The sequence below is a fragment of the Macaca fascicularis genome, chromosome X, assembly GCF_037993035.2.
Source record: "Macaca fascicularis isolate 582-1 chromosome X, T2T-MFA8v1.1".
NCBI lineage: Eukaryota > Metazoa > Chordata > Mammalia > Primates > Cercopithecidae > Macaca > Macaca fascicularis.
In genome coordinates, this window is record NC_088395.1 from 87,851,668 (window position 1) to 87,877,200 (window position 25,533).

The 25,533-nt window shown below is 38.7% G+C and overlaps 1 protein-coding gene across 1 annotated transcript in view; it reads left to right on the forward strand.

The window, feature by feature from the left end:
- Positions 1–25,533, forward strand: part of SH3BGRL (SH3 domain binding glutamate rich protein like) — a 94,953-nt gene that overhangs the window by 64,814 nt on the left and 4,606 nt on the right. Inside the window, exons 2-3 of the mRNA XM_015443725.3 lie at positions 21,684–21,869; positions 23,061–23,141. Coding sequence (XP_015299211.1) covers positions 21,684–21,869; positions 23,061–23,141 — 267 coding nt within the window. The remainder of the gene's footprint in view (positions 1–21,683; positions 21,870–23,060; positions 23,142–25,533) is intronic.

Here is a 25,533-nt window from a genome sequence, read left to right on the forward strand (position 1 = left end):
CCCTAAAAAGATAGTCACTTAGGTGTTGGTCTGTTTCAAATCTAATATTAAAAAGTTGCAGTATTCTATGATGAAGAATCATTAACAAATATTTATCATGTAGATATTTTAAAATATCCATAAATATTTACAGAAACTGCATCTATACCAACAAACAAAGAAACATTCCTGAGATGTTACCTGAGATATACCTGAAACATACCTGAAATGTACAGAAGCACAGAGATGATTAGTACCCTTTTCAAATTTTAGAGAGGTTATAATGGGCAGAATCCCGTTTGCTGTCAGTTATACCTGTTTGTCAGTTAGTCAGACGCTCAGGTAAATTAGATATATTTTAATAAATTATCTATTGTTGGATCACTAAGTGATATTTTAGAATAAAGTATCTCAGATACTTTAGAATAAATCACCTAAGATACTTTAGAATAAATCCTTCCACTTGTGCATATGCATGCATCATTTTAATGGCGAAAATGTATCTTACTCTCTCACCATGGAAACTGGCTTATAACTGAACTTCGCTTTTCAGTAAAGATGGTATTCAGTTTTTTGGCATCCCTGGGCCGCATTGGAAAAAGAATTGTCTTAGGTCATACATAAAATACACTAACCCTTATGATAGCTGATGAGCTAAAAAAATTCCAAAACGTCTCATAATGTTTTGAAAAAGTTTATGAATTTATGTTGGGCCACATTCAAAGACATCCTGGGTCACATGTGGCCTGCGGGTCCCAGGTTGGACTAGCTTGTTTTAATATATGGCCTCCCACTGGATCTTCAACAGGTTTTAGCCACATTTTCAGTAAGCAGTTCAGCATTTTTAAAAATCAGTGGGTAAAATGAGTATTTGAATTTCTACAATTTTATTTCCTTTAAGTTATACTTACTACTAATATTGATAAAATTAAAACAAAACAAGAGAAAAAAGCAGTTCTGCTTACACAACACTTGAGTAATAACACCAGACATTAAAGTTCTTTTTTCATGCACTTTACTTTCAATCAGGATGCTGACATGTTACTTTCTTTTTTCAACTTGAATACTTTTAGATTTATGTCAATAAGTGATTCTGTGAATCAGGATCAAAATGCTTAAGGCAAAAGCATGTTCATAGAGTGAATAAATGCTTTGCAGCTGGTATATACTTTAAAATGAGGCCATGGTTTACTTTTTGTCTTTTGATAAATATATGGAGATTTGCTTTTGGAGTGAAAATAGGTAAAGATGTAATGTGGATCACGATAATTGATTTCACAAATAAATAACTCACTTAACAAGAGAGTGATGAAGGAATTGTATTATCATCCCTGGAGATAGAAGAGTTTAGTCTGGCTTGATGGAATATTTTTGTTTTTTGTTTGTTTGATTGGTTTTTTTTTTTGTTTTTTTTTTTTGAGACAATCTTGCTCTGTTACCTGGGTTGTTACCCAGTGGCGTGATCATGGATCACTGCAGCCTCAATTTCCTGGCCTCAAGCAAACCTCTCACCTTGGCCTCTCAAAGTGCTGGAATTACAAACATGAGCCACTTTGCCTGGCAGTTGATGGATTCTTCAAGCATCCATGACTCCTATTTTTAATTGAATTGTTATACAACTTAACACCCACCATTTTCTGTTCAACCAGGTGGTGAAATTACAGGCTTTAATGACCCAACATAACATTTGATGTTCAGATGGCCTTCCTTTTCAAAAATCTGGACACTTTGTAATAGTCAAAATAAGTTGTAAATGGTAGATGTTGGCATACGATTTTTTACTGGTCTCTTGCTTTTTCTCACATCTTGTGAGCAGTGGCACTGACCGCTTTTGATCTGTATTATCTTTTCAAAGATGCAAATATCCTTGAAAGATATAGTGTCACCCTTCAGAGCAAAGGGTAAATTTGCTTACTGCCCAGTATAAAGGATTCAGATTGTGTATCCTTTCCCTCTGTATCATCATGTAGAAATTGAGAATTAGTAAGCAGGTAAAAGAAAATGCTGATACTCTGATTACTGCTGTTTCTGTGGCCCAGGGGTCTCATGTTATCTGCCAGCATCCTTAAAATTGTGGCAGGCTTACAATTTAGTTTGCAAGTAGGGTGAAATCTCAGACTCCACCATTCTTGACAGTAATTCTTATTTCTGGACATACTCTTGTTCTTGATAGTCATAGTTCAAATAACTATGCTAACAATTAATTGCACAGAAATTCAGTAATGAGCCCGTAGAATTATATGATCCAAGCCCCTTTGATTTTAGCACCCTTTGTTTACTAGTTGATTAACTTCTTGGATCAATTGATTCTGGTCTTATTTAACTAATTAGGTAATGTATGGCAGCTGGGAAGTTTGGAACATGCTTTTTTGGCTTGTGTCTGAGTGTACGTTCACAGTGCTTTCTGGTATGTTCATCTGGGGCACACTGCTGTGGCTTCAGACTAGTTCTTCTTCCTATGGCAAATAAATTTGTTTTGGTGGGTAAACAATTATCTAAGTTGCTAGGCTCCCTTGAAAAGAAAGTGTTTAATTTCCTTTGTAATGAAATCTTATCACTTTACCAACTATAGAGGAAAAAGCCCAATGTTACAGCTAACATAGTCTGAAAAGGTAGTATTTGCTTTTGTTGTGTTTGTTTTCTTTAGTCATGGGGAGCCCTTGAGGCATGATGATTACCATATGGACCCACCATCAGTGACAGATGTTTAACAGTTATTTTCCCAGAACAGCCTAGAGAGAGTGACCAGGGAAATGCAGTATTTTTGTGTGTGAAAGTAACTTGATCAAGACTTATCTACCTACTAAGTCTGTGCAGCCTTGAAGAGGCATTGATATAAACAGATTTTAGATTGTTAAGCAACATTTATTAATATGCATTGCTTTGTGGAGATTCTTACAACTTCTTTATTATTTATTTATTTATTTATTTATTTTGAGATGGAGTCTCGCTCTGTCACCAGGCTGGAGTGCAGTGGCACGATCTCGGCTCATTGCAACCTCTGCTTCCCAGGTTCAAGCGATTCTCCTGCCTCAGCCTCCCCAGTAGCTGAGACTACAGGTGTGTGCCACCACACCTGGCTAATTTTTGTATTTTTAGTAGAGATGGGGTTTCATCATGTTGGCCAGAATGGTCTCAATCTCCTGACCTCATGATCCGCCTGCCTCAGCCTCCTAAAGTGCTGGAATTACAGGCGTGAGCCACTGCGCCCCGCCACAAATTCTTTTAAAAAACAAAATTGCAATCATCCTATGTTTGTGGGAGGCCATTTAAACTCTTTTACCTGAATAGACTGTAACTAAAGGTTAGTTTTGAAATGGGTGGCTATGTTTAATTTTTCAGTGTGTAAAAAATAAAGGCATGCCTATTTGTCTCATTATATGAAGTTAATAAAGCATGCTATTTAGTTAGACAAGGGTTTCATTGTTTTGAAAGCTGATCCTGTGATCTAAAATTCTGACAGAATTTTCTGTGGAAATTACCCAGTTATATAATGTGTGCAAAGATTTGGTATCTTCTGCTATTAGACATTTAATAGAATAATAATTATTAAGGGTATATAAAACAAATTTATATAAGTTGAATTGGGGCATTGTGTGCCATTTCAGTGAACTTGATCAATATGCCAAAGGATTATGATTCTTTCCTGGATTTGATGGCTTGCTTCACAGTGAGTGTTAGGTTGAGATTCTGTCAGAGTGATGCCATTAGCAATAGGTCAGTGCTCTTTGAATAATTTTCTGTTTTGCTCCCCTTCTTTCACTTTATTTATAGTTCAGTTATTTATGGTTGCCACTGTAATAACACTTTTGAGTTTAAAAAAGCCATTGCCTTAAAATATTTTTGTTGTATTGAGAGAAAATTTGGTTCTAGCAAAGAGACATTTTACTGGGATGAAAATACAGCAAGGCATTTGTAAAAATAGCTTTTTTTTTCCCCATTGGAAAAATAAAAGGAAGTGGAGAAATACATTTATTTCAACCTAGAATCATTAGGAGTTGCATTTCTGAGAATTTTCATGTGTGTTTCTCTGGGTATTATTGGTCTTCTTCATAGAATGATTTGAGGGACTTTCAGAGATTATGTCAATAACTTCCTTACTCCTCATTATTTCACAATGATTTTGGTTTTCCCGTTTTTTCAGAAACAAATGTTGGTGGATTTTCACAGTGAACACTATCTAAGTACTTGAGTAGATTTTGAGTGTAGGGATTGAGGTTCAGATTTATTTCACTTTAGAACATTTTCTACTGCTTCAGATTTATCTATTCATTGGGAGAGATAATGCTTTTGCATTTGAAACAATTTAATAGGTGCCAAATACTGCAGTCAATCTAAGAAAATAGCAATTTTACAATTTGGCAGGATGTTCTTTGATGGGAATTGACTTAGAGCTCAAGAAATATATTGCTCGACAGTATTTAACTGCCAGTCAACTTTCTTATTAGATTCTCTTACTTTAGAAGCTCCTTTTTAATGGATCATTATCAAGATATAATTTCTTACTTTGGTCAGCCGTTTTTCTAAGCACAACACTTTTGGAGTTTTGCTGTAATTCAATAAATTGTTATGTCTTCTTAAGTTTCTCAGGGAGAAATTTACAGTCTCCCAGTGATCCTTTAAACATTTACTGGGCATACAAAGCAGCCTATCTTGTTTCTCAGAGCCCCATGATGTGAGTGAGGAAAGTCATTAGGCTTCATTAATGCTCAGGCATCAGCCCAGCATATTGTAAACTACTTGGCTGACAGTGCTACCTAGCAACTATATTGCTTTCTTTAAACACTTTATCAGCCTTATTTGTTGTTTCTATTGATATTGACAGCAACTTAAGACACATTTTATTGAATTGTGCAGATACAGTTTTCTTATGTTTGATCCCAAAGGCCAGTTCTTCATTTACATACCTTCACTATTATACTGCCCTAGAAAGACTTTCCTATATTATGGTTGATGCACTATTCTGTCGTTCATTAGTTTTAATAGCTTGAGGGGAGGGATTTTTCTCTCAACTCTATATATCTCTAGTTCGTTATGTATATTTAAAATACTAGCTACCAATCCTTGAGCACTTATTATCATTTATTTATTTATTTATTCTCTGCATATTTATAGAATATCTGCTATGGGTCAGATACGACAGCAGGTGCTAGATAACATGATGAGCCATGAGAGAACTTATAATTAGCAATATAGCTTATTTTTTGACAGGAAGTGCAATAGGCATATTGCATCTGTTATATAATTTTCTGTGCAACAATTCTAAGAGATGGGTATTATGACTCTCAACTGATGGATGAAGAATTTGAGACTCAGAGAAGTTAATCAACTTGCTCAGTCACACAGATAAATGGAGGATCTGAGATTCAAATGCAAGTCAGTCAAGTTCTGTATTAGTTTTCTATGCTGTGTAACAAATACTAAGTACTTAGTGGCTTGAAACAGCACACACTTATTACATCACAGTGCCTATGGGTCAGGAGTCCTGGCACAGCTCAGCTGAGTTCTCTGAAAAACTACAATCAAGATGTCAGCGAGGACTGACTTCTTATCTGATGGCTCCACTATGGCAGAATCAATTTTCAAGCTCATGTGAATGTTGGCAAAATTCATTTCTTTGAGGCTGTAGTGCTCATGGCATTTTGCTTCTTCATAGCCACCAAAGAAAGACCCTAGTGTGAGTCTTCTAGAAAAAGTCTTTTATAACATAACATCATCATTAGAATGACATCCTATCACCTTTGCCAAATTCTATTGGTTGGAAGCAAATAGCAGATCCTACCCACACTCAAGGGGAGAGAAGCATACAAGGGGGAGTGAATACCAGGAGGTAGGAACATGGTGGGGCCACATTGGAGTGGGTCACAGATTCCACAATCTACAATCGTTCCACTATACCATGCTGCATCTAGTAAGAGCTCAATACCTATGAATTGATTTTTTAAAATTATGTAAAGCTATATAACACTATTAGAAAAGTTTGGGGGTAAAATCCCCATAATCTGATGATCCCAGCACAGTTCGATGAGTCTCCTGAGCAAGGTGCTAGGTACTCATGCCTGCTGTCTCTAAGCCATCATAATGATGGTGTTTGACTTCCTGTTAGTCTTTAAAAAATATGCACAGTTCTCCTTTTTACTGCTGAAATCAGAGCAAATACATTATTCTCCAGAATTCCTTTCTCACTTTTGATATTAACATTTTTTCTTGTTGCTGCAAAATTATATAGCTGTCATTTTCAGCGTGCTCACAACATTCTTTCAACTGTCCATGCCATCAAACATTTATTTTATCTCCAAATGATTGGATATGCAGGCAACTTTCAATCTTCCACTACTGAAAACAAATGAATGAACAAAAACAACAGAACACAGTTGCATAACTACTTTCAGACTCAGAATTCTGCCGTCTTTTGTATTATTTACTTAAACTAGGAATCCAGAAGTGAAATTACTGGATCAAATAACATGAACATTTCCATGACTCTAGGTGCATGCTATCAAAATACTTCTGATTTTATTTGACTGACTTAATTAACAGCCTTCAAAATTGCCAAGGCATATGATAGTGCTATTAGGAACTCTTTGATCACTGGGAAGACAGTATCTTTACCTGTCCTAAATCCAAGTGTTTTGGTTGAGAGAAGTGGGGAGAATTATCTTTTCTTCATGGCCATGGGCCATTTCTAAGGGTCTTATTCTACCCTGGAGTTCAAGTGGAAGACATGGATACCCTCAGGATACTGCCTTACCCTTCATATCAAATGATGTCATGTCTATGGATGTTTTTCCCGGTCACAGTGTAGGACAGTGCCTTTCCTACAATGGATCAGAGGCTATTCTCACAGGACATTTGGGAAATCTGTATTTCCTTGTGTACAGGGACAGATTAGACTAATTTATTTATTCAGATGCAGTACTCTGCTATTGTATGTATCCACTTTAGCAGCACATATTACAGTAGGGTTTTCTGCAGTAGAAAAGTAAAAGGAGAAAAAAAGCTAATGTTACACACAGTAGACTGGATCATAGTTGTCATCCAGTTAACACTAACAAGAACAGATTAATTGATTATTACTTTTCTTGTGATTCAAGAACTGATAGTTTGGAGTTTGGAGTTACAGTCTTTTTTTTTAAAGTATCTGTTGTGAGCTGGAGAATTTAGCTACCAAATTTGGTTTGCATATGCCTGCCCTGTGACCTCACATCAGCCTGTTTGAAGGTTTGTGTATTTGTGCTTATCCTTATATGGGAAGGCTGCCTGGAGAATCTGTCTGACCAAAATTAGAAGCACTGTAGCATTTGTAGGAAGTGTGGTTTTAGGATGTGGATTGTCTTTGTTGCATAGAGAAGGTGGTGAGTTGGAGAACATCTTATGGACTATAAAATAATCATCGTTTCATAGCTCTTAATGGTCCTTATAACTAGTCAGATTCCCTTGATTCTCTAGATTCTTGAACTTGTCCCTTGACAAAGTTCCCCTAGAGAGAATTGAAATCTATATAGAAACTCACTGTACCGAATTGATAGTGGTAGTGATAAGAGCAGGGAAGTGGAGGCCGGAATGAACTGGTTTGTTTGCTTTCAAAATCTTAGTGTAACTCTAGGCAGAAATTTTTGAAATGGAAGGTCAACATATATTAGGCTAGCACTTGTCACAAATATTTAGTTTTGGTACTTGCTTATGACAGTGTGATTTGTTTCAAGGAAGGCTTTTGCTTTAAGGGCACCTACTCCCAAAGCCCCCAGAACAACCTAAAGTACCTATTCCTCTATTCCCTTTTACTACTGATTTTCTGTAGCCACCTATGGTCACAAGCCACTGACACTGTTGTGGAAACACTTTGTGGAAGCACTGTTGTGCAATGTTCTTAACGTCACGCTTTATTTGACTAAATACATGAAAACAATTCCAAATGGAGATAGGACTTTCTTTTGGTCAAGTCATTGTAATTCATATGAATCATTGCTTCTTCCCAGAAACTTTTTCTTACAGAATCTTAAAGATCCAGGAGGCTTTTATTGCTGCTGGCATGTTTCTTTGTTTCATTATCACATGATCTCAGACTGGGAAAGGACAAAATGATTACCTAAAAAAACCTATAGTGTATAAAACCTTCAAAATACTCAAAATAACCAACAGGGATTCTTGATTTTTCTTAGGCCAAACTTTAGAATTAAGCGTGATATAAACGTATTATGAGTCATATCTGCACTCAGGTAGGCTTCATTAAGTTGGCAGACAGCCTAATTAGCATGAGACAACATACATTGTAGTGCATGATTTTGTTATTCGTAGGCTTGGTGTTCAAATGGTGCTTTTTAGTCTGACAGAGCATGCGTAACTGTGTAACTTTGGAACATGTTCTTTAATCCATCTGAGCATTTGTCTCTTTGTCTATGAATTTGGAATGAAAATAATAACAGCTGTCTCATAAGATTATTGTTAGAATTAAACAAAATAAGCATGTAAAGAGCTTAGCACAGTGCCTGGCCCATAGGAAGCACTTAATAAATAATAATTGTTGTATTATACTTTACAATACAATTGTATCTGCAATGCAGAGAGAGACTTAATACATATAGAATTCCATAACCCATTGCTAGCACATTCTAAAGTGGGGTCTGTGTCTCACTGTTTCTTCTTATGAGCCCAGCCCCAATATAACCACTTACCTGTAGCAGAAAGACGCCAAACTTTGATTAAGGGCTTGTTAGATTCCATCATTTAAATTATCTACTAGTATGGAACATATGACCTTATAATTGTGATTAAAGTTCCTTCAGACCATAACTACTATCTTTATTTTATTTTTACTTCTATTGGGGTAAGAACAGTGGCCATTAGGCTCAATGTGTACTCGGACTCTAATCTTGATTGAACTATAGCTCCTAACATTGTTAGGCAGGAGTCGAACACTGATCCTTCCCTAGAAGCAGAAGATGTTAGAGTTGAAATTGGGTATTCCATTGATTTTGTTTATAATGATGTAGAGATTGATTAAATTGTGTACATACTCATTTGGATAAAAAAGGAAGCAAAATCACAGTCCAGTAAGTAGAAGTTAGGTTTAAATTATTTAGCAAGAACACATCAAAAGTGATATTCTTTGTAAAAGATTGTCGACCTTCTATAAAAATCAAGAAAAAAGCCATATAAAATATCATGAGGCTAGACAGTGAAACGTAGTGGAACAAACTTAAGATTTAGAGTTAGGGATATCTGCCGGGCGCGGTGGCTCAAGCCTGTAATCCCAGCACTTTGGGAGGCCGAGACGGGCGGATCACGAGGTCAGGAGATCGAGACCATCCTGGGTAACACAGTGAAACCCCGTCTCTACTAAAAATACAAAAACTTAGCCGGGCGAGGTGGCAGGCGCCTGTAGTCCCAGCTACTCGGGAGGCTGAGGCAGGAGAATGGCGTGAACCCGGGAGGCGGAGCTTGCAGTGAGCTGAGATCCGGCCACTGCACTCCAGCCTGGGTGACAGAGCGAGACTCCGTCTCAAAAAAAAAAAAAAAATAGAGTTAGGGATATCTAAGTTTGAATTCCAGCCCTGACACCCAGTTGCTTTGTGACTGTGGATAAATCTACTTAACCTGTTTGAATCTCAGTATTCTAGTCTGCAAAATGGAGATAATAATATCTACCTTGCTGGGCTACTATAACTATTCAATGAAATAATATATGCAAAGTGCCCACTATAGCTATTATCACTTAATTGACCTTCTACAAATGGTAGCTCTTACTAATATGAATTATAAGAAGACAGTATCTGTCTTCCAGTCTTTTCAGAACACAGCCTCAAATTGAAATCCTCCTGAATTTGGAAATAATTACAGAGCACCTTCTGATAGCCTAAAGTGTCTCTCTATGGTGGAGAAGCCCATAACATATGTGTGGCCAGAGCCCTAAATCTTGTAAAAATGTTGTGCTTTAACCTTTTTGTGTTTTGGTAAAGCAGATGCTATCTCTTTATCATAGGATATGCTAGAAGGATACTCTGTAGGGCTCTGGGCATTTTTGAGGACTCCTACTTCTGATCAGCTTTGTTCTAGGATTTGGAGAATAAGGAAGTTCTTTGCTAGTTGCGAATGGATAAGAATCTGTGTGCAAACAGTAACTATGAACAATGTCTCCCTGTATTCAAATCCTAGGTAAAAAGAATGCATGTAGTCATATTGTACATTCCACAGGCATTAGTACTTAAAGGGTGGGAGGAATATCTGGCATCAAAAAAGTGGCTAAAAGCATAAGTAAACCCCACTAATAAATGGAGTTTTCTCCAATCAATTTTGGAGAACCCATCAATTTAATTTGGTACATGAGATGTTTAATCCAGGAAATTTATTTTGAATAAATATTTCCAAATAAGAATCGAACCATGAAAAATCCTGCCCAGTCAACCTCAAAGACTGATGTTTATTACTTTTTAATAAACAGTCATGGGTTGCTGATTACAGCCACCTTACTTTTCTCAAACTTCCCAGAAACTCTAGAAAGTATGGTCAGACTCCCACTATGCAGTAGGAGCTTTTATAAAAGCACCTTGACTACTTGAGTGTGGGCTGGATTTATTGACTTTGTTCTAAATATACAGTGAGGAAAAGGGATAAACAGTGCAGCACTCTGGCAGACACTACTATAACCAGTTAATCAAGGTTAATATCACCATCAATAAGTCAATTGCTATAATATGCCCTATGACATGATGTGATGAGAAAGGCATTTCTTCTTTGTGGTATTTGTCCTAAATATCCATAACCCCAGTATAATTACTGGAAAAATATAAGACAAACTTGACCTGAGGGACATTCTACGAAATACTTAACCAGGGCCCCTCAAAACTGTCAAGGTCACAGGAAATAAGAAAAGTCTGAGAAACTCTTACAGCCCAGAGGAGACTAAGGAGACATGGCAAAGAAGTGTACTGACACATCCTGGAAAGGAACAGAAAAAGAACATTATTAGAAAAACTGATGAAATCCAAATAGGCTGGAGTTTAGTTAGTAGTATCATACCAATGTTGGCTTCTTAGTTGTGACAAATACGCCACTATGAGGTAAGATGTTAACAACAGCAGAAACTGGGTTAGTGATATATGGAGACTTTTTATTAGAGTTGCAACTTTTCTGTAAATGTAAATTGCATTCCAAAATTAAAGTTTATTATAATTAAAATCTGAAAACATTTTGGTGGTGCTGAATTTAAAATAAAATTGTGAGATCAATCAGTATTAGTATCTACTTTGTGTCCAGCCCTGTGGTGAGCACTATATGGGAGGATAACAGCAAAAGGCATAGTCCCTACTTCCAGATAGTTTATCAACTAACTGAAGAGATGTGACTTTGACACGAAATGATTGGCAAACATTGGTACTCTTTGATTAAGCTCCAAACTGGGTGGTAAAAACTGCAGGAGGTCTGATGGAGCAGCCACAGAGGACTTCACGGAGTAGATCTGGAAGAATCTACTCCGTGATTCTCAGTGGATACTCAGTGGAGAGAGGGGAGACTTGCAGATGAAGGGAACAAAGTGAGAAAAAGCACTGGAGTGTTGGGCATGACATTTTCGGAGGAGAATAAAGGCAGCCTGATCTGATCTGGGAGAGGGGGGGCTGCATACTTTTACAGAGGCAGATGAAGCAGGGCCTCATTATGCAGGGCGTTGAAAGTTAAACAGTCAGAGAGGGTAGGGGTTGGAACCGGCCACAGGGAACCTCAGTAGCAGTTGGATAACCGTATGTGTCTCAATTATTTGAATTTCAGCCTTTGGCCAAATTTATGACTGTCATATATTAATCAGCTAACAACTGTCTTGGCATGTACATTTGATAAGACTATGTGGGGATGATGTTCACCTGCAAGAGGTGAAAGTACAGCCATGCCCACTTTCTGGATTAAAAAGGCTTTTTCTTAACTAAATGAAATATCACTTCTGAATAATCTCATGTATCCAGACCTTTCTTGTCTGGAACTTTTCTCTGTCCATGCTGTTTTCCAGAGTCAGAAGGAACTTTAGTCCCTTTATTGTTACTGACTCAGTCAAAGCTTGTTTCTGCTTTCAAAAGGAATACATCGTAATTAGATCATTTTGCTCTTAAAAAAGTTCCTTGGGCAGTTTTTTTTTTTTTTTTTTTTCAAAGTGATGGGTGCAGTGTTTAATAAGAAAAATAAAAAGAACAGAAGGGGTCTGATGTTTTTGCACTTTTTTTTTTTTTTTGTAAATTTGAAGTACAGAAATTATATCTTCCACACTAACTTTGCTCACTCAAAACTGTTAGGTAACTGAACTCTTGACAAAGTGGAGGCATGTGCTGCATTGTTCTCGGTGTGGTCCGGAAACCAGAGGCCTTGTGGTGTTTTACTCGGTTCTCCTGTGTGCAGGCTGCTTGTGTTCATGCAAGCCCACATAATAGGGGGTTAGGACTTTGTTGAAGTCAGTTTAGGCTGGTCAAGAGAAAGGAGATTATAATAACTAGGAATTGGTGTTCACTCATAAGGGATATTTAGGACAGAATATAAGATGTCTCAACCTTTGGTGTTTTACTTAGTTACATACTTTAGAAGGAACTCGCTCATATGTCAGTCTCCAGCTGAATTTGGAGTATATCTAGTATATCCCCCCATGGAAGTAGTGTACTGTAAGTAATGAAAAACAAAACAGCAAAACAAAACAAAACAAAAACAAGGCTTTGTAGTCAGCTAAATTTAGACATGTCATTTGATTTAAAGACCATTAATAGCTCAATCTTACTGAGCAGGCTTCTTAACATCTCTGAGCCTCTGTTTCCTTTGCCGTGAAATGGATAGCCAGCCCAAAAAGGGTTTGATATTCAGAAAACACTTAACAAGCACTCAACAAATGTTAGTCTTCTGTCTGTAAACGATTTTATCCTGTGCATATCTCGCTGCTAACATACAGTAAGGCATGGAAATTTCCTTTTGGGATTATCTGGGGAGGCTTTTCCTATTCCTTTATTATGTGACCCTCTGTTAGAATATATATAGGGGCAACTCTAGGCAAAGTTCTGAGACAAAGAAACTTCACTGTCTTCATTACCTGATTCACTCTAGGCAGTCCCTCCCTCTACTTCAAATATGCTCACTGTCTGCCCTTTCTGTGAAGACCAAAGTAGGGAATCAGTAATGGTAGGTTTTCAGGCTCCGAGAGTAGAATTGCCTTTAGTGTAGGATGTTACTATCAGTGCTCCTTATTTCACAGCCTCATGAAGCCATCTCTGAAGAAATGGGAAACTGACTAAATAGTATTCTTTCTGACTCCAGGAAAAAGTATAGACAGATAGGAATTCCAGATAAAAAAGAAATGGATAGATGAAGTTATTCGGAACTGATTTCATAGTCAAGAAGAAAAACCCTTTTAACCCAGAAACTGGGAATGACTGTGTATATATATATATATTTAATGATAACACCTGAAGACATAGCAGTTTTTGAGAAACATCCTTTAAGGATCTACTTACTTTTCACTCTAAGCTCTATTTTTGAAATTATTTAGACCTTAACATGTTTTTAGAAAAGGTACTGCAGGAATGACTTTAGAATGGTAGAAGTGCAACTAAAAAAGAAAACAGTCAGAGTAAAGCTTTTTTTTCTTTTTCTTTTTTCTTTCTTTTTTTTTTTTTATACTTTAAGTTCTGGATTACATATGCAGAACGTGCGGTGTTGACATAGTTAGGTATACACGTGCCATGGTGATTTGCTGCACCCATCAACCTGTCACCTACGTTAGGTATTTCTCCTAATGCTATCCCTCCCCTAGTCCCGCACCTGCCATAGGCTCCAGTGTGTGATGATCTCCTCCCTATGTCCATGTGTTCTCATTGTTCAACTCCCACTTACGAGTGAGAAAATGCGTTGTTTGGTTTTCTGATCTTGTGATAGTTTGCTGAGAATGATGGATTCCAGCTTCATCCATGTAGGCAGTGAACTTTAAGTCCAGAGAAGGTGTCAGCTGCCTTTTGTTCAGATATGCCCTGCCTCCATAGGTGGAGTCTAGAGAGGCAGTAGGCCTTGCTGAGCTGGGTTGGGCTCTGCCCAGTTCGAGCTTCCCTGCCACTTTGTTTACACTGTGTGCATGGAACTGCCTACTCAATCCTCAACAAAGGCGGACGTCCCTCCCCCCACCAAGCTCCCATGTCCCAGGTCAATCTCAGACTGCTGCACTAGCAGCGAGCAAGGCTCTATGGGCGTGGGACCCACCAAGCCAGGCACGGGAGGGAATCTCCTGGTCTGCCAGTTGCTAAGACATTGGGAAAAGTGCAGTATTTGGGCAGGAGTGTACTGCTCCTCCAGGTACAGTCACTCACGGCTTTCCTTGGCTAGGAAAGAGAAATCCTACGATCCCTTGCACTTCCCCGGTGAGACAACACCCCACCCTGCTTTGGCTTGCCCTCCGCACCCCACTGTCCAACCAGCCCTGTGAGATGAACCAGGCACCTCCATTGGAAATGCAGAAATCACCTGTCCTCAGCATCGATCTCACTGGGAGTTGTAGGCCGGAACTGTTCCTATTTGGCCATCTTGGAAGTGATCTTCTTTTTCCTTTAGCAGGAATAAAATAGGAAATCTTAGATTATGCTTTAATGTCTTGGAACATCTGTCATGAGAACTGTAGGGAGCCAGGGGTGGAAGTGAGAGAATAAGAAAATTCTTATTAGACATTTTAACCAAGACTTGTTTCTTGTTGGTAAAGAGATATGAATTACAGGTTTCACATGTCAGATTGTGATCAAACCACTTTTGAAAATATTACAAACAGACAACCTGAAAAAAAAAAGTGTCTCTTGCTGTGGTTATACCCTGAAATTGAGCAAGAAGAAGCCAATGGTGGCCGGACATGGTGTCTCATGCCTGTAATCCCAGCACTTTGGGAGGCCAAAGTGGGCAGATCACGAGTTCAGGAGATTGAGACCATCTTGGCTAACATGGTGAAACCCTGTCTCTACTAAAAATACAAAAACAAAATTAACCGGGCATGGTGGCGGAGGCCTGTAGTCCCAGCTACTCAGGAGGCTGAGGTGAGAGAATGGCGTGAACCCGGGAGGCAGAGCTTGCAGTGATCTGAGATCGTGCCACTGCACTCCAGCCTGGGCGACAGAGTGAGACTCCGTCTCAAAAAAAAAAAAAAAAAAAAAAGGAAGCCAATGGTTTAGGAAGACGTGGGAGTATTCATTTAAAAATGGACACAGATCTGTTTGGTTACTGAAAGACTACACAGTGGCAATACTGCACTCGTTTATTGCCAAACTGACTAACTGGAGTTTCAGATTTGATGTTCCCTTTAGGTATTTTGTAAGTAATTTAGTAAAAGACTGAATTGGCAGCTTTAAATGCTATTTGTTCACTCCTCGTCCACTCCACTTTTAAATCATTTGACACAGACTAGACAGAGCCAGGCTCATTACTTTTCTTTCTTTCTTTCTTTCTTTTTTTTTTTTTTTTTTTGAGATGGAGTCTTGCTCTGCCGCCCAGGCTGCAGTGCAGTGGCGCAATCTCTGCTCACTGCAAGCTCCGCCTCCAGGGTTCATGCCTTTCTCCTGCCTCAGCCGCCTGAGTAGCTGGGACTACAGGCGCCTGCAACCACGCCCGGCTAATTTTTTGTTTTTAATAGAGACGGGGTTTCACCATGTTAGTCAGAATGGTCTCCAAAGTCCTGACCTTGTTATCTGCCCGCCTTGGCCTCCCAAAGGGCTGGTATGACAGGCGTGAGGCACCAGGCCAGGCCCAGGCTCATTACTTTTCTAAAATGAAGAGTGTCCCTTCCTGGGGTAGCATTTGAAGTAAATGGAGCCAAATGAAGAGAGACTCCGTATCTGAATTTCTCTTTGAGGATGTAAACTGAGTCAAAAATTTTAACCTGTTTGAAAAAAAACAAATAAATACACATACAAGCATTTGAAGTAAATGGAGCCAAATGAAGAGAGACTCCGTATCTGAATTTCTCTTTGAGGATGTTGACTGAGTCAAAAATTTTAACCTGTTTGAAAAAAAACAAATAAATACACATACAAGCATTTGAAGTAAATGGAGCCAAATGAAGAGAGACTCCGTATCTGAATTTCTCTTTGAGGATGTTGACTGAGTCAAAAATTTTAACCTGTTTGAAAAAAAACAAATAAATACACATACAAGCATTTGAAGTAAATGGAGCCAAATGAAGAGAGACTCCGTATCTGAATTTCTCTTTGAGGATGTTGACTGAGTCAAAAATTTTAACCTGTTTGAAAAAAAACAAATAAATACACATACAAACCATGATTTATTTATACAGTTCAATTATATGTAATAATTTAGTAGGAGAAATTGTGAGTATCCATTTAGAAAGTTTCCAAGTTTATTTTGTAATACTATATCTTCATTGTTCTAGTTCAATATGCTGTCAACTTTGTGAGCTCAGTTTTTACCCTTGGCCAGTTATATTAAATTTTATTAAGCATGTCATCCTTTCACCAGAACTATAGATTGTATGCAGTATAGAAGGATTAAAAATCTAACATTTGTGCTACCCTTATTAAGCTTAGTCTAAGTGGCATTGCTAATAGCAATAAATGCTTGTTCTCTCTTCTCTATTGGTGTTGCCTTTCTCTTGGCTCCTCTCACCTAACCACCTTGTATTGCTGTCTTAGCTTCTTATTTAAATAACCTATTGTAATTGAACTTTTAAATACATATATTTCTAATCTCTCCCAGTAGATTGTAATGTTAGGAAGGGATCACGGCTATTTATCTTTAGCTAGTTTAGAGAGTCTAACAAAGTTCATTGAGAGTCATTTAAGAGACACTCAAGAAATATTGTTGAATAACTTCTGACAATCATTTTATATTTTAGCACATCGTAGTCAAGAACTTCTATCAATGTTAATTAACTGTTAGTAGAGAAAGTGTGATAGAGTTTGATCATTAAAAAAGGCAAAATTCCCACTTTGATTAAACGGGTGTTTTTTTTTTTTTTTTGAAAAGTTGACTCTTTTATAAAAAGGGTATTTTCCCATTGGAAGCATGATTAGTGAAGTTTTGATCATTCTTTGGTATTTGCAACATTCACACTGGCATCTTCTAAAGCAAAAACGTTGTCACTCCCCTGTCTTTGAAAGAAACTTGACCCTTAGCATGACAGAAAGGGAGCCTGCTAAGGCTTGTGGGAAGACAACTGTTTACTCCAGGAAATAATTGTTTAATTACCTGCTCTGTGTCTTTGGAGAGAAGAATATCCTGAATCTCAAAAATGTAACATGCGGGCAGAAATGTCTTGGAATTCTTTGGGTAGAGGTGAGGGTTGTGGTTTACTATTTGAAAAATATTTATTTAAATTCCTGGACAGTGCATTGTCCACTTGCAAATGCATTTATTTGCTGAAAAGGGTATCAATAGCCTTTTAACTCCAAAGTCATTTTTATCCTGGAAGAAATTTAAATTTTATTTCTAAATGAACGCTTATGACACCTATTCCTCTTGGTTCTGGCAATATATGGTTTGCAGTCTCATGTGTTCACTGTGTCCCTTTATTTTAAGTCTTATTAGGGAAATTAGGAAATTACCATCACCAGATACTCCCTTATGAGGGTGTGTTAGAGTGAACATGTGCCTATAGGTGTATAAGAAAGGCAATAATTGGCCGGGTGCAGTGGCTCACGCCTGTAATCCCAGCACTTTGGGAGGCCGAGTTGGACGGATCATGGGACCAGCCTGACCAACATGGAGAAACCCCATCTCTACTAAAGTACAAAAATTAGCTGGGTGTGATGGTATGCACCTGTAATCCCAGCTACTCAGGAGGCTGAGGCAGAAGAATTGTTTGAACCCAGGAGGCAGAGGTTGCAGTGAGCTGAGATAACGCCACTGCACTCCAGCCTGGGTGACACAGCTAAACTCCGTCTCAAAAAAAAAAAAAAAAAGGAATAATTATTTGTATATTAGAAATCTCCACTTGAGCACAGAAGTTTGAAGCTGCAGTGAGGCAAGATCACGCGACTGCACTCCAGTCTGGGTGACAGAGCAAGACCCTATTTGGAAAAAAAAAATTAAAGGAATAGATTCCTTCTTGGAAATAAACTTCATATGTGAAATTTTGGACATGAAAATTTGATCAAGTTAGGAAATAATTTTTTTTAACTTTCCATGAAGATTGAAAGCTGAACAAAAGTTCATGTTTGACATGGCAGAACCTATTAGCAAAGTGTGATTACGGCCCATTCTGTTCAACTTTATGGAGACGTGGAACACACTAGTAGGTATGTGTACTTGTCATCAGGCAATCTCAGGGCATGGGCGAAATACTTGGTCATTACTCTCCAACTGATGGCTGGAGAGTAATTACTTCAGTGAAGGTACACTATCATGCCTAGTGATACCAGGCCTGGCGACCGTTTTAACTTAGCACAGTGAGTCACGTTCTCAACAAAGTAAGTAAGCATTCGATAAGGTAGGAAAAGCCTCAAAAAATAATTTACTTAAAGGTCCTCTGCTCATGCAAATGTGACTGATGACATTCTGCCAGGGTCATGTATGTAAAATTCTTAGCATGTCTCTTCACTCATTCAAAAAAAAAAAAAAAAATCTGTTGGAATGCAAGTTCCCTTAAAGTATAGGGTTTTCACATGTTGCCCAGGCCAGTCTCGAATTCCTGGGCTCAAGCAACCCTCCTGCTTCAGCTTCCCAAAAATGCTGGGATTACAGATGTGAACCACCGTGCCCAGGCTTCAAAGTACAATCTTAATGGGACATCTTTATATCTACTCAAATTTGTAAATATGCTAATGATCGACAAATTATGTGACACACTTGACATTGACTGAACCCACCTACTGTATTTCAGAGGCCAAAATCATTGATTTAATGGAACCTTTCATCAAGTGCATTAGTCCACTAGACACTCGTATTTATTGAGTTTTACATTGATTTTTCTCAGTTCAAAAGAGGGCATATGTTATATTTAGGAATGAAAGTTTGATTTTATAAGCCAATTAAAAAACAGAATTCCCAGTAGAAAAATTACCGTGTAGCAAGTTTTGCTAGATTCTAACTGATCTTTAAAGAGGGACATTCAGTATTCTGATCGAAATAGCATTTAAAACTTTCAGTTTCTGTTGGGAAAAATTGAGAATTATTTTCCTGAGGTTATGTGATGATAGAGAAAACTATTGAATCACAATCACAAGCAACTGAGAAAGACAAAAACACGACCTTTATGCATATATGCATGTATGTGGGAGTAGATGGAGGTGTGTAAATCCAGAGAGGAACTTGACTGTATGTGAGTTTTTTTTTTTTAATTTATTTTTATTAATTTATTTATTTTTAAATTATTTTTTATTATTATACTTTAAGTTCTAGGGTACATGTGCATAACGTGCAGGTTTGTTACATATGTATACTTGTGCCATGTTGCTGTGCTGCACCCATCAACTCTTCAGCACCCATCAACTCGTCATTTACATCAGGTATAACTCCCAATGCAATCCCTCCCCCCTCCCCCCTCCCCATGATAGGCCCCGGTGTGTGATGTTCCCCTTCCTGAGTCCAAGTGATCTCATTGTTCAGTTCCCACCTATGAGTGAGAACATGCGGTGTTTGGTTTTGTGTTCTTGTGATAGTTTGCTAAGAATGATGGTTTCCAGCTGCATCCATGTCCCTACAAAGGACACAAACTCATCCTTTTTGATGGCTGCATAGTATTCCATGGTGTATATGTGCCACATTTTCTTAATCCAGTCTGTCACTGATGGACATTTGGGTTGATTCCAAGTCTTTGCTATTGTGAATAGTGCCGCAGTAAACATACGTGTGCATGTGTCTTTATAGCAGCATGATTTATAATCCTTTGGGTATATACCCAGTAATGGGATGGCTGGGTCATATGGTACATCTAGTTCTAGATCCTTGAGGAATCGCCATACTGTTTTCCATAATGGTTGAACTAGTTTACAATCCCACCAACAGTGTAAAAGTGTTCCTATTTCTCCACATCCTCTCCAGCACCTGTTGTTTCCTGACTTTTTAATGATTGCCATTCTAACTGGTGTGAGATGGTATCTCATTGTGGTTTTGATTTGCATTTCTCTGATGGCCAGTGATGATGAGCATTTTTTCATGTGTCTGTTGGCTGTATGAATGTCTTCTTTTGAGAAATGTCTGTTCATATCCTTTGCCCACTTTTTGATGGGGTTGTTTGTTTTTTTCTTGTAAATTTGTTTGAGTTCTTTGTAGGTTCTGGATATTAGCCCTTTGTCAGATGAGTAGATTGCAAAAATTTTCTCCCATTCTGTAGGTTGCCTGTTCACTCTGATGGTAGTTTCTTTTGCAGTGCAGAAACTCTTTAGTTTAATGGGATCCCATTTGTCAATTTTGGCTTTTGCTGCCGTTGCTTTTGGTGTTTTAGACATGAAGTCTTTGCCCATGCCTATGTCCTGAATGGTACTACCTAGGTTTTCCTCTAGGGTTTTTATGGTATTAGGTCTAACATTTAAGTCTCTAATCCATCTTGAATTAATTTTCGTATAAGGAGTAAGGAAAGGATCCAGTTTCAGCTTTCTACTTATGGCTAGCCAATTTTCCCAGCACCATTTATTAAATAGGGAATCCTTTCCCCATTTCTTGTTTCTCTCAGGTTTGTCAAAGATCAGATGGCTGTAGATGTGTGGTATTATTTCTGAGGACTCTGTTCTGTGAGTTTCTTATTGTGCATTTTTATTCTCATTGGCAGGACAGATTTTATTTTATTTTATTTTTTGATGGCAACACTCCATGTGTCTTTTTAGTGTGATTCCATGAAGAAACTTGCTTATTGATTACGATCCTGTAGCTCAGAAATGTTAAGTTATGGTTTTAAATATGGGTTAATTACCATTGATGTGTGAATTCAGGTTCTAAAAGAAATGCATATCAGAAGAGAAACTTAACTGAATAGTATTAATTTTACTGTTTTCAAAGCTCTCTCCTAGCTGTGATAAGGAGACAGAATACATGTGTCATCTCTACCTGGTTATCTAGATGAATATATTAGGTTAGTGCAAAGGTAATTGCCATTGAAGGTAATGACCAAAACTGCAATTACTTTTTCACTAACCTAATACATGATACACATAAAAGATACCTTAGTAGCTCATGATAAGGGCTAATGAATGGTACAGATATATTGCAAACTTTATAGTTTGTAGGATTGGCTAATATCTTCTTGTTCAGTTTCTGTTTTGAACAATGAAAATTGAGGCTTGAATGACTCTTGCAGCTTGTGCAGTTTGTCAAGGAAAGATTCATTTCTATTGCGTATACTATTCTTGTTAAGATGGGAAGCAGACTTGTGTCATTTGGAAAAACTTTCTAGAAAGGCTGAAACTAAGAGAGGCTTGTAGAGGATCAGCAAACATAACTTTTCACTACACACAATTTGGGGTTAACTGCATTTTTAGGTATTGATATGCATCAGTTAGTTTTGCATGTACATCATTAAATGAGAATTTTCAATGGAAAAAAAAGAGAAAGTCCTTGATAAAAGGACCTGTGGACCAAAAGCTCTTCAATACACTTGTGAGGCATTATTAACAATACAGTAATAAAGAGGGAAAATCATATAACTTCTGTGAAACCACAATCTTTGTTCTGTCTGAAATCATTTCTGCCAGCTCACAAACATTTGACTTTTGTCGAATATTGGAAAATATGGTTTCTTGTTCTTTGGGTCCTAGATTAAGAAGAAACAGCAAGATGTACTTGGTTTCCTAGAAGCCAACAAAATAGGATTTGAGGAAAAAGATATTGCAGCCAATGAAGAGAATCGGAAGTGGATGAGAGAAAATGTACCTGAAAATAGTCGACCAGCCACAGGGTATCCCCTGCCACCTCAGATTTTCAATGAAAGCCAGTATCGCGGGGTAAGAAAACAATGTAAATTCTTGTTTATTGAAATAGATTGCCCCAAATCTATCCATTATTTTCACCTCTGCCTCCAAACCTGCATATATATAGTTATATCGCTTGCTTACAGTCATTTGTCCTTTGCATCCTCTCAAAGGCTGGATGTAGACAATGGCTACATTTTCTAAATATGTTTGCTATTGATTATGCATCACAGTCAAATTTAGGCAAGTTTATTTGTTACTTTTTGAGAATGTTTTGTGGCTTACAAGATGACAGTAGGTATCCCAACCAAATTGAGTCATGTGAAGATTATCTTGCATTCCCCACGTTGAAACCTCTTACTATTTGGTTGCTCTTCTGGTCATGCATCATGGACATCTCATTGCCTTTCTCAAAACACAGCAAAGATTAACTGTTCTTCTGGCCTTAGCATATCTAGCTAATATCTAGTCTACTGTGGGCTCTGAGAAAATCTCAACCTAAATGAATAATGGAATAGAAATATGGTGAATGGAAACAACAGTGTCTGACCAGAAATAAGTATCTTCTTACTGGGAAATAGGTGGCTGTTTTGCATAGTGGAGGAAGCTGCAGGCAGATTTAAATTTGATGTGATGTGGAATAAACCGTTCTGCAGTTTTTGTGCCATAGAATACCTACTTTTCAACCTATATTAAATAAGATCTGGAAGCCTTGCCTCTTTATTACTCCTTACTCCTTCCAGAATTCTAGTATTATGGAAGGTAGTCTGCCTGTCCCTAAGGAAGCAGATGATTCTGTCGACTAGTCAGGTCATTCTGAATAAATCTCTCTTTTTTTTTTTTTTTTTTTTTTTTTTTTTTTTTTTTTTTTTTGAGACAGAGTTTCACTCTTGTTGCCCAGGCTGGAGTGCAGTGGCGTGATCTCGGCTCACTGCAACCTCCGCCTCCCAGGTTCAAGCGATTCTCCTGCCTCAGCCTCCTGAGTAGCTGGGATTACAGGCGTGTGCCACCACACCAGGCTAATTTTGGTATTTTCAGTAGAGACTGGGTTTCTCCATGTTGGTCAGGCTGTTCTCAAACTCCCGACCTCAGGTGGTCCGCCTGCCTCAGCCTCCCAAAGTGCTGGGATTACAGGCGTGAACCACTGCACTCGGTCGAATAAATCTCCTTTGTTTCTTTTATTGGTTGCATATTGCTAATTCATCTTACCTTCTTTTCATCAAGGACTATGATGCCTTCTTTGAAGCCAGAGAAAATAATGCGGTGTATGCCTTCTTAGGCTTGACAGCCCCACCTGGTTCAAAGGTATGATACCCTTTTTTTCCTGCTTTATAGATCATGTTATTGCTGCTGAGCTTTTTTAGTTAGTAAGATTTTCACTTCTGTTAAGTATTCAAATTAAGTCAGAGACAGTCCTTTACAGCAAAAAGTGCCTTCTCTGCATCCACTTAATTCCTATTAGGGCAGAAAGATGTGCATAACCAAATGCATAAACTATGTGTTTAGCAGGTAGGTAGAGTGATTTCCCCGTCAAGCTGACCACGGGAGCAAATTTCTCATTGACCTACTCACAAATAAGTGCTTAGCAATTTTAAAGCCTTCATTATTCCAGCCGTCCTGTCCTGCGTGGTTCTACAACGACAGTAAGCATCTTAGTTCATGGTAATCTCCTTGGCGGCATTTATTGTCTTTGTGTGAGAGCAAATGATAGAGTCATCCATTCAAGTTAATTAAGAGCATCTGCATTGCAAAACTGGTCACTAACTTGCTCGCCAAATTTGAAGCTTTTTTCCTGCCAACACAAATTAATTTTTTTAAGTAGCAGCATTTTCAGGACAGACCAAATAAAGGAAGCAACAATAAAATTGTCTATCTAATGAGATGTCCCCAAACTATCAACTTTAAACATACCTTTGCCTTTTATAGTAGTTCTTCATACAAATTGCCTCAATCATTTTATGTTGCTGTGTCATTTTATGTTTTTCTCTTAACAACTAATTGTATGTTAGACAGATTCTTTGAACTCCAATTCCCTCTCCTATTTTAAAAGTCTGTGTTACTGTCTGTTTTCACTAGACAAAAATTTACTAGTACTATGTTTATATCATTGTGAAATGGTTTTCTTGCCGAACTTTCTTTTCTCATGGATAAAATGTTATATTTTAGGCTTTGTGTAATTTGAGCCATAAGAAAAGTGACTGAAGACACTTTTCTTTAAATAAGATAGTAAGAGGACTAGATTGCAGCATCTGCAATCCAGACAGAGCAGCATCTGGAGGCTTGCATTGTGAATTTCAGCCCCAGATAGACTGCAAGAACAAACCAGTAATCCTGAGAGGACCCACAGACCCTCTCAAGGAAGCGGTCTGCTCCTGTAGGACTCAGGAGACACCCCAAATACAATGAGTGCCCCAACTGAGGAAGTGGAAAAGGGAGACCCTCCTCTCCCGAACACATACCCTCACTGGAGAAACTGAAGGTCTGTTCGCGGGAGAAGTTTCCAACTTTACCTGGAGCTGAGTCAAGTTAGAGAGCCCAGCAAAATACAGGGGTAGAGGAAGCAATAGGAATGCCCTGGGATCTCGCTGGGTCCCCAAGCAGCCCATTTCTGCCTGGCACCACAGGGATCCATCGGGAGTGTGGCCAGAGGAGCAGGCGTTAAAACTCCACAGAAAGAAGAAATTCTCTAGCCAAATTTTGTAACAATTTGAACGGGACAAGAAGCCTCCTGGCCAGAACTGGGGGGAGGGTGCAAATCCCACTTGCAGACTTCACAGGCAAGGGAAGAACTAAAGCCCTTTTTTTTCCACAGCTGGGAGGTGGATAGCCTTGGGGGAATTTTTAAGCCCCTCTTGCCCGCCACCTGGAAACAGACTCAGGGCTGTTGGAGGGGGGCTTGGTGGGTGTGAGACCAACCCTTCGGTTTGCCTGGTAGCTGGATGAGGCCTGTGACTGCTGACTTTCCAGGACTTCCCTGACAATCTGCATGATTCAGCAGAAGAAGCCATAATCCTCCTAAGTATAGAACTGCAGTGACCTGGGAATCTCATCCCCACCCCTCACAGCAGCCACAGCAAGACCCACCCGAGGAGAGTGTGAGCTCAGACATGCCCAGTCCTGCCCCCACCTGATGGTCCTTCCCTTTCCACCCTGGTAGTGGAAGACAAAGGGCATATAATCTTGGGAGTTCTAGGGCCCTGCCCACTGCTGGTCCCTCTCCACAATACTACAGCTAATGGTTTCTGGAAAGCACCACCTCCTGGCCAACCAGCATAAAATTAGAGCATTAAACCACCAAAACTAAGGACCCTCATGGAGTCCATTGCACCCGCCTCCACCTCCACCGGACCAGGCGCTGGTATGCATGACTGAGAGACCCATAGATGGTTCATATCACAAGACTCTGTGCAGGCAACCCCCAGTACCAGCCCGTAGCTGGGTAGACTCACTGGGTAGCTAGACCCAGAAGAGAGACAACAATCACTGCAGTGTGGCTCACAGGAAGCCACATTCATAGGAAAAGGGGGAGAGTACTACATCAAGGGAACACCCCATGGGACAAAATAATCTGAACAACAGCCTTCAGCCTTAGACCTTCCCTCTGACAGAGTCTACCCAAGTGAGAAGGAACCAGAAAACCAACTCTGATACTATGACAAAGCAATGCCCTTCAACATCTGCAGAAAATCACACTAGT